At 30.7% G+C, this 13,339-nt stretch overlaps 1 protein-coding gene across 9 annotated transcripts; it reads right to left on the reverse strand.

Annotated features, from left to right (window-relative positions):
• Positions 1-321: 321 nt before the first annotated feature.
• On the reverse strand, positions 322-6,992 carry LOC109147511. 9 transcript variants are annotated; one of them, XR_002048667.1, is made up of 14 exons: positions 6,800-6,992; positions 6,600-6,655; positions 6,205-6,303; positions 6,071-6,118; positions 5,561-5,975; positions 5,181-5,212; positions 5,017-5,044; positions 4,791-4,934; positions 4,536-4,714; positions 3,961-4,067; positions 3,399-3,468; positions 3,023-3,121; positions 2,704-2,792; positions 322-679 (listed from the first exon to the last, which is right to left on the reverse strand). XR_002048667.1 is itself a non-coding variant. In XM_019295116.1 (6 exons), the coding sequence occupies exons 3-6, from the start codon at positions 3,462-3,464 to the stop codon at positions 2,489-2,491; spliced, it is 381 nt and encodes a 126-aa protein (XP_019150661.1). In that variant the 5' UTR covers positions 3,465-3,468; positions 3,961-4,067; positions 4,189-4,502; the 3' UTR covers positions 2,403-2,488. The 9 variants fall into 9 exon arrangements, 1 of the variants encoding a protein (XP_019150661.1); XR_002048668.1 differs by having other exon boundaries at positions 4,791-4,931; positions 5,017-5,053; XR_002048666.1 differs by having other exon boundaries at positions 5,017-5,053.
• Positions 6,993-13,339: the final 6,347 nt, after the last annotated feature.

Raw genomic sequence — 13,339 nt, forward strand, 5'->3', positions numbered from 1 at the left:
TGCAAAGCACGTAAAAAAAAAAAAAAAAAAAAAAAAAAAAAAAAACTAGTTTATAATACAAGGCACTCACACACCAATAGTTATTGCGTGTAGCGTGGTCCACACACCGCTGTGTATCACAGTCCAAAAACGATATCGTTTTGCGTTATTTTATTTTATGCCACCCACTGCAACATACATTTGTATAACTCATAATGTACATTATTCTAAAACATAATATACTTTATTCTAACTCATAAAATACATTATCTTACTCAGTAATTTCATTATTCTAACACATAATGTACATTATTATAATACATAAAATACATTATTCTAACTCATAAAGTACATTAATATTGTTGATACAATAATTTGCCCTTACACACTCATAGGCCTACTCACAACCAAAACTCTCAACACTTCCTACAAAATGCCATGGACACGCTATTTATAGAGGGACGACGGTTACAAGACCAATTGCCTAGCCAATCAGATAAAAGCATTTGAATTGCAAAATCTGATCCTTATCCACTCTGCTTAATCGCTTGACTGGCTGGAACCCAAACCCCAAGGTTCGCACTAAGTCCCGCCAAAACACACCAAGACGTTTCGCGCCCCAAATCGTGCCAAGGCTACCCGACTTGCGCCCTTGCCACTTCGCATCGGCAGGCTATTTCTCGCACGGGCGCACCAATCACTATGATACGTTATAACAATTATGATGACACGTTATTACTATTATTATAAATAACAATAAATTAAATTGATTACGTTATTGTTAATTAAGATGCACGTGTGTGTAATGTGCGTTTTCTTCAATAAATTAATAACTTAAATGTAGGAAACAAATTCTTACACTTAACCAACAAGGTTCAATCACAATTCCATGAGAATTAGTGAATTACTTTCTTCAATTTGTTGTTCACAACTTCGCAGATGGGGATACAATTGTTTCACTAAGTGGATGGTTTATGACAATGTTAAAGACTATATGATTTTAGGAGATGATATTACAATTTTAGGAAACATGAGGAGGACATGGGATGGTTGCCAATCAAAAATAATTTAAAAACCCTAGTCAAATATTTGAACAAAAGATTAAATTGTAATTGTTAACTTACCAAGTGCTAGGTTCGAACGATCGCACACACACAAGGAAATTTAGGAGTAACGTAGAAATGCTCTATTGGGTTGGGATTTCTCCTTTTGGAAAGAAGAATTTTATACGTCATTTCTTATTCCTTGCTTATGTAGCATATTCTGATTCATCTAAAAAAATTAGCAGGTCACAATTTTTATTATTTTCTTTATTTTCAATCAATTACACATGGCGAGAGTTTTACTCAATGTGAATACATGTATCATTTTCCATCTTGGATTCCAATTCTCAATGCATCTTCACCCATTTTAATTTGTCTATTTTGTTTCTCCCAAGCCTTCTTACCTTAGATGATTTATATTGAGTTAATACCAGCTTAGGTTCTTCGACTATTGTAATTTATTTAAAAATGTCATTTATTTAATGTTTTGCTCGATTTAGTCCCCTAACTATTAGAAGGTTACCTTGTTAGGTGCTCTGTTAATTTTACCGTTAGTTAAACGTTAAAACCTAGGGACAAAGTTGTCTTTTCATGTAAAATATTAAACAGATGATATTTTTAAGCAAATCGTAATAGTGTAGGAACCATAGGCCAATTATTACGAATAACTCTTTATATTTTTAATATTTGCAAGATTTTCACACATTTTATGTCCTATAGTTTTAAAAAGTATTTTTCTTTTTTTCACATTTCATGTCACGCTTCCCTGCTACCTAGATGATAGACAATCAAGGTTGCAAAAAACGTTAGGTGCCCCCTAGGCGCCGGCTCATTCAAGTTTTCAAACTCATTTTGCACCCTATACGCAAGAGAGAACACTTGTGCTAAATGAGTTTAGGGTGCAAAATGAGTTTGAAAAGTTGATGTTATTAGTGCTAATAAACTCCATTTTCCCCTCTCCATTAGTGCTAAAACATAGATTTTTCTTAAACATTGTTGTTGAGATTATTTCTTAAAATTAAATCTCGTTATTTTGTTTTATGTTTTGATTTATACGAATTATTTGAGACCAACACTAGTGTCTATTACCTAAGTAGCAGGGAAGCGTGACATGAAATATGAAAAAGAAAAATACATTTTAAAAATATAGGATATAAAATGTGTGAGAATCTTACAAATATTAAAAATATAAAAAGTTAGTACCAATTGGCCTATGGTTCTTAAACAATTACAATTTACTTAAAAAGTCTGTTTAATTTTTGAGCCCTTAATTTTTTTGCATGAAAAGGCAACTTGTCCCTGTGTGTGTTTTACGGTTAACTAACGGCAAAATTAACAGAGCACCAAACAAGGTAACATTCTAATAGTTATGGAACTAAATTGAGCAAAAAAATAAATAAATGACCTTTTTAAATAAATTCCAATAGTCAAAGAATCTTTGGTGGTAATAACTCAATATAAATCATCTAAGGTAAGAAGAGTTGGGAGAAAAAGAAAAAAAGACAAATTAAAATAGGTGAAGATGCCGTGAGAATTGGATTCCAACACATGTTTACCTTCAAGAGATAAGAGAATTTCAAGAGATAAAACAGGAAAAATTGGATTCCAACACATGTTTACCTTCAAGAGATAAAACAGGAAAAAGAAAGCAACCCTTGAAGTCCATGGGAATGTAATTTACCTTCATCATCTCCTTGCCTATTATCAGCAACATAATTTCCCCGCATCCCACACCTTGGTTGATGTATGGAGCTCCATTTGGTCTCTTCACTAGTGAAAACTTACAAAAGTGATGAGTTTGTATTTGCTGTAATTAAAGTTGTCCTATTGGTAATGTCAACTTGCTTACATAAATGTACAAATAATAATGCTGTCTAAAAATGAATAAATAATAAGAAGCATCCAAAAAGAATAAATAATAAGAAAAGTTGTCAATTATTGATATTGAGTCATACATGGAATAAACAAGTTTAAAATACATAATAAAAGTTCATACGCACCTCATCCAAAGGAGCAAATTTCTCAATATAGGCATCACATGCTTTGAGAATGTAATAACAGCGCCTCCTGAAGTGCTCTTTGAAAAGTTCTTCAAAGTCCTACATACAATCATGAGATTAATTGGAAAACTCAATTCTCCTTTGAAGAATTAATGCCAAAGAACCAATTGTAGCATCAACACAACCATCAGTTTCAACTTCACATGCAGAAAATTATATTAAATGCAATCAAGAGTCACTTGGCAAAGTGAATCCATCTATTAAAACCAAATATATCCATCATTAAAATCAAAGCATATGAATTGTTTCAACATGCATAATAAGAACTACATAATTCATCATAGTTATGGAAAAGTGATAAAAGATATCATTATACCAGGCAAGTTATTCTGAAGGAAGATCCAATCCTGTTGAAATATCCTAAGCCACTTCCTTCCAGCATTGTTCTACAAAAATAAACAACAGTAGTACATAGACCAGTTAGAGTTTCGTCGTAATGTAAAAAACATTTTTTTGCAAATCCAGCTAACTCTATGTGAAAATTGATCAGATTTACTAATACTAATAAATAAATAAAATAAAATAAAATAAAAGGTGGAAGCTTAAGGTACAAAAGACCCTAAGAAGGAAAAACAAAAACGAGTACCAGACAAACCCATTTGAAGTAAAACTCTGGATTTCCAACTTCTCCGACCAATAAATCTTGCCTTAATTTTACTTAACAAAATTTTATGTGATCCACTTACAAATAATAAAAAGAGAGATTGTTTGAAAACCTCAGCTTCCACGCTTAGATGAAGATACAGTACTGTATAGTGTGTGTGGTCATCAAGAAAAAAGGGAGGGTATTAGTGAAGTTGCTCTTGGACAACATTATTTCCAATCAACCTGACCACATCGCAAGCACTTTAAATATTTAGTAGAGCTATAACCATTACCTTATTTGTTTCACATAGTCAAGGATTTGGTTGAAATTGGTTTTCCTTCCTATAGTATCCCTCCCTGCAGCACCAATACAAAATCAAGTGCTACCGGCCTCTTTTGCCTGCCAATGCATTAAATGGGGGACTTAACTACATAGCATGAGAACATACATTACAGAAGTCTTATCCCATTATTTTCCTGGTAAGAAGAATAATATATCACCAATGACCAACCTGTCTTACCTAATTTGGAATAAGTATACCACCTGCATAAATATCTATTGATCACATTGACCCATCCCATGTCAAATTTCAGAACTTCAATTTCTAGCATATCAAATTGATGGAAGATTACTATGTGGTTATACTTATATCATATTAATATTTACAAAACTGTAAACCTACAACTAGTATTTACCATGTGGTCCAAAAATGATGCCATATTTATTCCAAATGTAATTACAGTGAAGTAAGAGTACAATTCCAATTCACAGTGACACTTATAAAAAAAAATGAAAAATATTTACAATTCAAACAAAAAAGATTAAAAGATTTTAATAATTGCATAGGAATTTTTTTTTTAAATGCACCTTTTTTGCTGCCTCTAGAATGGAATCCTTGCCCATAAGCTTGTGGCTTTGACACCAGTGTTGTACCTGGAGGATTGAGGACAGTAAGAGCAGTCCTCGCTGCAACCTCCCGTCTTTATAGACAGAAGAGTGCACTGATGTACCTCCCAGAAGTTGAGAGCATGCCTATGAACTTGAGCCTGCAAAAGCAGAAACATATCAGAAATGAATGGTGCATCCGCTGACAAGACAGAGAGAAATAGGGAGGGAGCTGACGCCGTGAAAGAGGAGATCGAGAAGCGGGGAGTCGTAAATGGACTTGATTTCAGGCCTGATCCAGTCATGTCTTGGACCTTCCCTGATGCATGCCGGGATTCATAATCATTTTTCCCCAATCCGGCCAGCCTCAACCCGCCTCTTCTTTGAAATTATTCCACTCAGAAAATTAACACCAATTCAGCTAAATAGCTAATACACAAACACAAAGGAAAATTATACAAACCAAGTTCATGCTGTTGCTTGAATAAACTCTTTGCCATCTCAAAAAAAAAAAAAAAAAAAACAAAAACAAAAGATGATGTCAATTGATCCAAGAAGTAACATAAAAGAGAAAAATGTTATTTTTCTCATTGGCATATCACTTCAACAATTAGGTTAAAAATTTACCTCTATAGCAAGCAAACTTTAGTATACAAGATCTGCAAAGAAAAAGAAAGAATAAAATAAAAACAATATCCATGATTTCTTTTTTTGAGAACACATATCCATGATTTCTAATAACCAAAATTTTAAGTCATACAATAAGTTAAGACTGAAGTTGTTGATCAAAAAGTGCCCCAACGTAACATAATTTCCCTATGCGTTACCAGAAAGAATATCATAAATGGGCAAATATACACAAAAAATCACAATCATCCCTCCAAATTATCTCTATCAGAAGAAAAACCTCATGAAAGCACCACATAAAATACTGCAATGAAATCCAAAATGAGGAAACAAAGGATATAAAATCAGCAATCTCATATGCGAATGCAGTTAGGCATTACTTTCGCAGACACCACGCCAGTGACAATTTCTTTCACGGGCTCCCTCAAAAGCTTGAATTCGAGACTCTACCCAGCAAACACCCCGCTGAGTGTTGATCATTCTCTAGTTTTCGCAATTGGTGTTGGTGTCAATCCATGCCTTGCTTGCTCAAGTGGAACCCGGGTTGTTGCAGTTATCAACAGTGTTCGTGAGCCCAAGGCCTTTTGAAGTGCTGAAGCATTTCTAATTGAGAATTCACAATCAGTCCCTGATATAAAGCCAAACAAGTTTTACCGGTGAAAATGGTAAGTTCATGGCAGTAGTAAAGAAAATGTGCATTATTATGAAGCTAGTCAAAATTGATGAGATTAGTGCAAGTGCCTTTGAGTCGACAACTCAAATCTTTTTTCGAATTTCATCTAGCGCAACCCCTGACTGCAAAAGTTACACAGGCAGTATGAATATCGAGAAACCAGAAGAGAAAGAAAGTGAAATTGAACTAAGGCATGCAACAACACAAAATTTAGTACCTTCTTTGAAATTTCAAGTGCAATAAGCTCAACTATTCCAGTTCCAACCTTCAGTGGTTTAAACAAAATGTGGTTTATACAATTGCATAATTCTAGCATTGTAAAAAAATTCATTAAAAGATGAACAAGCTCACCTCTCTGGCGCCTAGGAACAAGAAAGTCTGGTCAATTAACGCTCCACCAAGTACTTTCAAAGTTGAAATGAGCCCAGCAAGGACAACATATGATGTTCCCTGTGATATAATTATACACATGCTTTCAATTTATATAACTTAACAAGATAACTAATTCACAATAGTGAGTACTTTGATGTTAAACTAAACAAAATTTCAATAATAGGACTGAAATTGAGGAGCTATGCAGTTGCGGGCAACCACCAATTTGAAAAATGACAGTGTGTATAGAAGTATAGAATTCACAATTACTAAATATAATACTAGTCTCAAATCTTCATTGATCATGAACCCGGCCTAATGGAAAAGAAACAAAGAGTCCACAATTACTATAACTTTTTTATTAGATATATTACCGTGATTCCGCCACTCTCAAGAACTTGAATTCCTCTAACCACAACCAACTTGGATTCTAGCAAATTACAGTGAGTCAAAATGACAGGAAGAAACTATACATAATTTTTCCTTGATATTGAAAAATCATAACCAATTGTGTGGAAGATAAATGAAAATGCATGCAGATTAGAAAGAAAAGAGGAATTTGATGAAATCCTACTCGAAGGAAGTGTTACGAGTGAAGAATCGAAGACTTGAGCTGATTGTTTTTCCTGCTCATTGTTGCTAGCTGTAAATTTTTCTCCATTCTAGCTAGGTCTTGAAGCCTTCATCTCTCTCTCTTCCCCTCTTTTTCATAAACCAATAGAGATTTGGACAAAAGAGGCCGACGGTAGACGATTAGCGAAAAGATCTAGTTGGGAGAAAGAAGTGATGTTTTAGAAGTTCCTGTCCGATTGTCATTAAAATTAAAATAAATTAATAAATAGCCGTAAATTATCTGTCACTAAGAGCATCCACATTAGTTGGGGAGATTTGAGAGATAATGTAAGAGTAATTAGGAAAGAGAATGTGGGATGGGAGAGAAAAAAAGAAAAAAAATAACAAAACAAAAATTGAAAAAAAAAATAATTAAAACCTGCCGCGTCAGGCGCACTGTCAGCGCGCCAGGCGCGCTACACGGGCGCGTGCATTGCACGCGCCAGTTTTTTTGTTTTTGTTTTTTTTTTGTTTTTTTTTTCTTTTCTGACATTATCTTTGAACTTGCAGGACAAATATTTTTCACAAATAACCCCACCCCACATTTGTTATTATCCCCACCCAAGATAATTCATCTGACATTATCTCACTAATATCCACTGATGTGGATGCTCTAAGTGAAATTTCACTATTATTTCTGACCACCGTACGATGGTCGGAAAAAAGTATTTTTAAAATTTTAAAATAATTGAAAAATATTTCCGACCACATTTAAATAGTGGTCGGAATTTTCGGACCACTTTCTGACCAGTGCAAGATTTGGAGGAAAAACGAAAAAAAAAAATCATTTTTTGTGACTTTTTTTGGGTGGTCGGAAATGAGGTCGAAAAAATGATGATTTCCAGCCGTGCAAGGTGGAAAATGATACATGTATTCTCATTGAGTAAAACTCTTACTATGTGTCATAATTTGATTGATTGAAAAGAAAGAAAATAATAAAAATTGTGACTCGTCACTAATTTTTTAGATGAATAAGAAAATGCCACATAAACCAGGAGTAAGAAATGGCGCTCCATACTTATCATGGACTAGTTACGTAGTATTACTTTTGAGGATTATGTGAGAGTATGTTATATTCTTTATGCTGATGTTTTCTTTGCAAAATATTCTATTAAATGGGTATGAATATTTCATGTTAAAGTATGTAAAAGGTTGCAATTCATTACGATTGTGAACTCTATTTAGTCTTTAAATTTTAATTTATTAATAAAATCATAAAGAAACACGTCAAATTATATCAACTCTTCACTATAATCTTTATCTTTTCAAAGTTAACTCTATTTCTAAATATTGTATGAGTATGGGTTCTTCATGTATATCATTTAAAAGTTAATTTTACAAATTAATGATGCCTGCATGCATAAAATTTAGAAATGAGTTTCTGTTTGACAAATTTTCAATTTGAAAATAATAATAATAATAATAATAATAATAATAATAATAATAATAATAATAGTCTAACTAGATATTTTAGGTCCAATCTTCTTAGGCCCAAATTATAATTTAATCCGTTAAGTTTTAATTGGACTTAGTCTTTCATTAGCCCAATAATAATTGTTTTTAAGCTTGAGAAGTCCAATAGGGGGAGGGTGGCAATTTTATGGCAAATTATTGTTTGGGCCATGGTTTACATAATGTTATCTAAACCATAACAAAAAATACATTTTTAATATACTAAATATATATTATTTTTGTACTGAATGTACATTATACAATATAATGTACACTCAGAACAAAAATAATGTACATCTCCTGAATACAATGTACATTATTTTACAGTAGACAAAATATGGTCCACACAACTTATGTGAACCACGGTCCACACAATAATGATTGAATTTATATGGCAATAATGATTTCAAAGATTATAAATCAAGAAATTTAAAAATGATTTGATTTTAATGCATTTAAAAAAAAAACAAATTTAAGTTAAGTTTTTATTTTTTTTTTCGTTTAATTAATCTTATTTTGATTAGTTAGAACAAAACTTAATATTTTAATTATATTTTTGCATTATTGGAATGATTTAGGTCGTTATGGTATTAATATTTTTGTATGGTATTTTTTTATAATGGTACAACTTTATAAATATTATACTATTATTTTTTTATTGGACAAAATTGGTGTTACATCATTGTCAGACCTGCGCGACCTAACTACAAAGTTGTTGATCATAAATACAATTACACATGGACTCTAAAACGATAGGACCATTTTCCAAAGAATTGACAATGTTGACATCCCATTGGCTCCACTTGAACAAGTTTACACATCAAAATTTTATCAATGCATGAAAACTTCTAACGATATTTGTACGTTAATTTTTACTATATCATTATAATAATATTTATTGTAACTATATATTTTAAATTATTTATTATCATCCTCTATTGACAAGAATTATAACAATTGTCATTGACAAACTCTAAAAACAATTTGTCTCAACAACGAATGAGAATTTAAAAAAAAAATCAAAAATGATTTCATTATTATTGATGAAATGTATGTACGTCACTTTATTACTCTTATTAAATTAAATAAATTAGTAGCTACAACAAAAAATAATACATATGTATTTAATTAATTTAGAATTATATGTCTATAATGCATTTATTTAAAAAAATATTCATTATAAAAAATTTAAAAAGAGATATAATTTCATTAGTTATATTATCTTCATTTTCTACAATTCAAAGATTCACTACCTTCAAATTTATTAATTTATTATATTCACTACTTTGTCCATTGTCTTCTTTTTACCTTATCTTGTAATTAAATATCAAAGTTATAATACAAAATATGTTATATATATATTTATTTATCAAATATTTTATACAAATATAATAAATATTAATATTTTGTTCAATACTTGCACATGATAACATACGACACACATCTGACAATGCATGAAATATATAGGGGAAAAACTATCACTAACAAATATCAATAGGTGCTTGTAAGATAAATAGTTCATAGTACAACTAAGATTCCATCATATACACATCAAGGCAAATCTAAAGCTTCCTTAGTACAACTAAGATTCCATCATATACACACCAAGGCAAATCTAAAGCTTCCTACATCATAATCTCATTGCACGATGAATCCTTCTATGCTACCACCAGTAACCCAATTGCACACGACACACTACCAATTAAAAAAAAATGACATGTACTGAAGATGAAGGCAATAACAATGCTACCCAAAAGAGAATTAAGAAGAATTAGATAAATTTAAACAAAAAATAGTATTTATTTAGACTATCGTTTTTAGACTAGTGTTATTAAAAAGTTACAAACATTTATTTTGCGAAGCGCGGGGCGCACATTGCTATGTGCGCCGTGGTGCACGGTATAACGATTGGGGAGAGTCAATCATTATTACATGGATCATGATTCACACAATTGTGTGGACCATAAATAAAAAGTACTTTTTAAAATATTTTAATATACTAAGAGTACATTATTTATGTAAATAAGATACATTTTTTGAAAGTACATTTTTAATAAACTAAGGGTACATTATTTAATATAATGTACTTTCAGTACAAAAATAATGTACCTTCAATATAAAAATAATGTACTTTTAATATATTATGTAGTGAATATAGTCTTCCAAGTATATTATACTGTTTAGCATTAAATATAATGTAAAATTAGAAAATTACACTTTATTTTAGCCTTTAATAGATGTGATAAGTGTAATTTATATATTTGGGAGGGTTTAGGTGAAAACAATCTCTCAAGTAAAAATTGATGATGGAATGTTTTTAATAATTATAAAATTGACTATAATTTTTTATTAAAACCATCAACTATTGATGAACCCTGATATGCGGCCTCCTAAACCTTTCTTCAATACTTTTATTGGAGGGAGTTGTTCTAATTTTAATCCACCCTATATTTGTATATGAAAGGGGGAGGGAGGGGGGAGTAACAACTTTTGTCACTAAGGCACTAATTGAGAACTAATTTAATTTTTTCTTTTTATAATTAAAAAGCAACTTACACTTTTACACTTTTTTATAATATAGTGACCAAAAGTGAAATACAATTTTAATATAGAATATTCCTATCCTTAATTTGTAGGGGTGTTTAATCTCACTCTTTAAAATTGGACTTGCCAATACGCAAACTACAATATGTGTTCAAATTTTTGTAACATATTTGATAATTATTGCTAGTTTGGTTTTAAATTTTTTTCTTTTGCGGCACGATTGGGTAAATCCTACTCTTATATAATAGTACAAATTAGAACCGTACTTAGAAATTCATGTTCGACAAGCTAGCTAGCCCGTAAGACAATATTCAGACTAATGTTTGTTGGTACTGAGTTGGTCCCATTAAGGGACATGGTATTGACCATCCTCAACATTTCTAAAAAGTGACTCCGGCATGTTTTAACATCTCCGGTGACCAGAGTGATTAACTTTGGTTATAAAACAATAGTTGTGGGATGACTTTTGGTAGGAATTAAACATGTGGACTAAAATTGTCATTTTGTTAATACTCGTGGGATGGAAATTGGTATTTGCTCTATTTTCAATTGTTGAACTCTGTATTCACAAATCACAGAATTATATGTTCATAATTTATAATTATACATTTTAGAAATTACGAATATATAGTATATAAAGAGTTAATTCCACCAGATATCTCTTGTATTTGGTGACAATTTCAAATTTAGTCCCAGACTATCGTTTTTGTTATTTAACATCCCTAGACTATTATTTTTGGACACTTTTAGTCCGTCTGATCACTTTTCCTATTTTTCGTAAGGGCATTTTTATCTCTTCATATTTTTCTTTTATAATTTTTTAAGTTTCAACCGGTTTAATTGGTTTATAACTTTAGGTAACTTCTGATTTTTTAGTAATAATATTTTTCAACCGATTTTTAGTAAAGTCCTAAACCAATTAAACCGGTTGAAACCAGAAAAATAACAAATTCACCACAAATAACAAATGAAAAGGTTACTCTCTCCTTTTTGGTTGTTGTTGCATATTACTCTCTGCAATTTATTTTCCTTGTTTACTATATTTTATTACTATCTATCCTACAAATTCACCGGTTATGAGTTAACATATATGCCAACGGGCACAATATTACAACATTAAACTGTTATTAATTTATTAAAGAAAACTTATGTATAACTGTTCATCTTAATAATCAATAACGTATTCAATTTATTTTATTAATTTTCATATTATTATTATTATTATTATTATTATTATTATTATTATTATTATTATTATTATTATTATTATTATTATTATTATTATTATTATTATTATTATTATTATTATTATTATTATTATCTTATCTTAATTATAATAAAGTCATATGGTCTTGTGAAAAAAATTAAATTTTGATATTAATGGTTAATGTTGGTATTAACAACATTTAATTTTCACAGGACCATATGGTTTTAATAAGCATGTATGCACACCACACGTGCAACCCCAAAATCCATAGGTTTGAAATTAATATATAGCATTGCTAGGCGGCTTGATATTTAAGATTGTTGATGGGCATATCGAGGACTACGGAGACAAAGATGCGTTATTCGTGGATTCATCGGATACTATCCAACAACGCTCTCCAACTTAATTGACGTGAAGTAGGCTTAGTAACATTAAGATTATATTCTCGAATTATTAGTTCTCATATGTTATTGATTATACACTTAATTCGATAGTATTTGGAAGAAAAAATCAATGTTCGAACTAAGATTGTGATTGTTTGGTCTTTAAAGGTCAATTGTATGTTGCTACATCTAAAGTTAAAAATCTCAAAGGTCTAAAAATATTGATCCGTGGTGACTCTAAAATTGTAATTCAATTACTATTGTAGTTTACTAAGTTCTTAAAATTTTGTAATATTAAACACTATGTACTAAATTTTTAATATAGTTTAAGATTTGTAGTAATCATCCACCTTAAATATTATTTTAATTGTAAATATATTTATGTTCATAATTTTATCATAAAAATTCACACATAATAATTATTAAATAATAAAAATTTTATATATAAATAAACCTCATATAGGGTATATTTTTATAACATACTTTTCGTGCATCGCACGAGACAAATACTAGTTTATAATAATAGCTATAACGTATCGTAATTATTCATATGCATGATGCATGTTTTAGAATTTCTATTAGTAACATCAACCTACTGAAACACAGAGCTAATAACGCCTCCACTGAGGCTCGAACTCATAACCTTCCAAATGAAAGTCCAACCCGGATAACATTGAACCACATAGTCCTGGTAATATATCCCACTCCACTAAACACATATAAATGAAAAGTAAAAGATCAGAATGGGAAAAAACAAAAGAGAAAGAAGCAATGCAAATATTAAATATTTATTTTATATTAGGCTTGGTAATGATAATGGGAAAAGTCAATTTCTTAAACGCTATATTTGACGCAGAAGATCCTGGAGTTCTTGAAAGTGTGCAAAAATTACCTACATGTTCAAACAATCAACCAC

Source organism: Ipomoea nil, unplaced genomic scaffold (genome assembly GCF_001879475.1).
Source record: "Ipomoea nil cultivar Tokyo-kokei standard unplaced genomic scaffold, Asagao_1.1 scaffold2006, whole genome shotgun sequence".
NCBI classification, from domain to species: Eukaryota; Viridiplantae; Streptophyta; class Magnoliopsida; order Solanales; family Convolvulaceae; genus Ipomoea; species Ipomoea nil.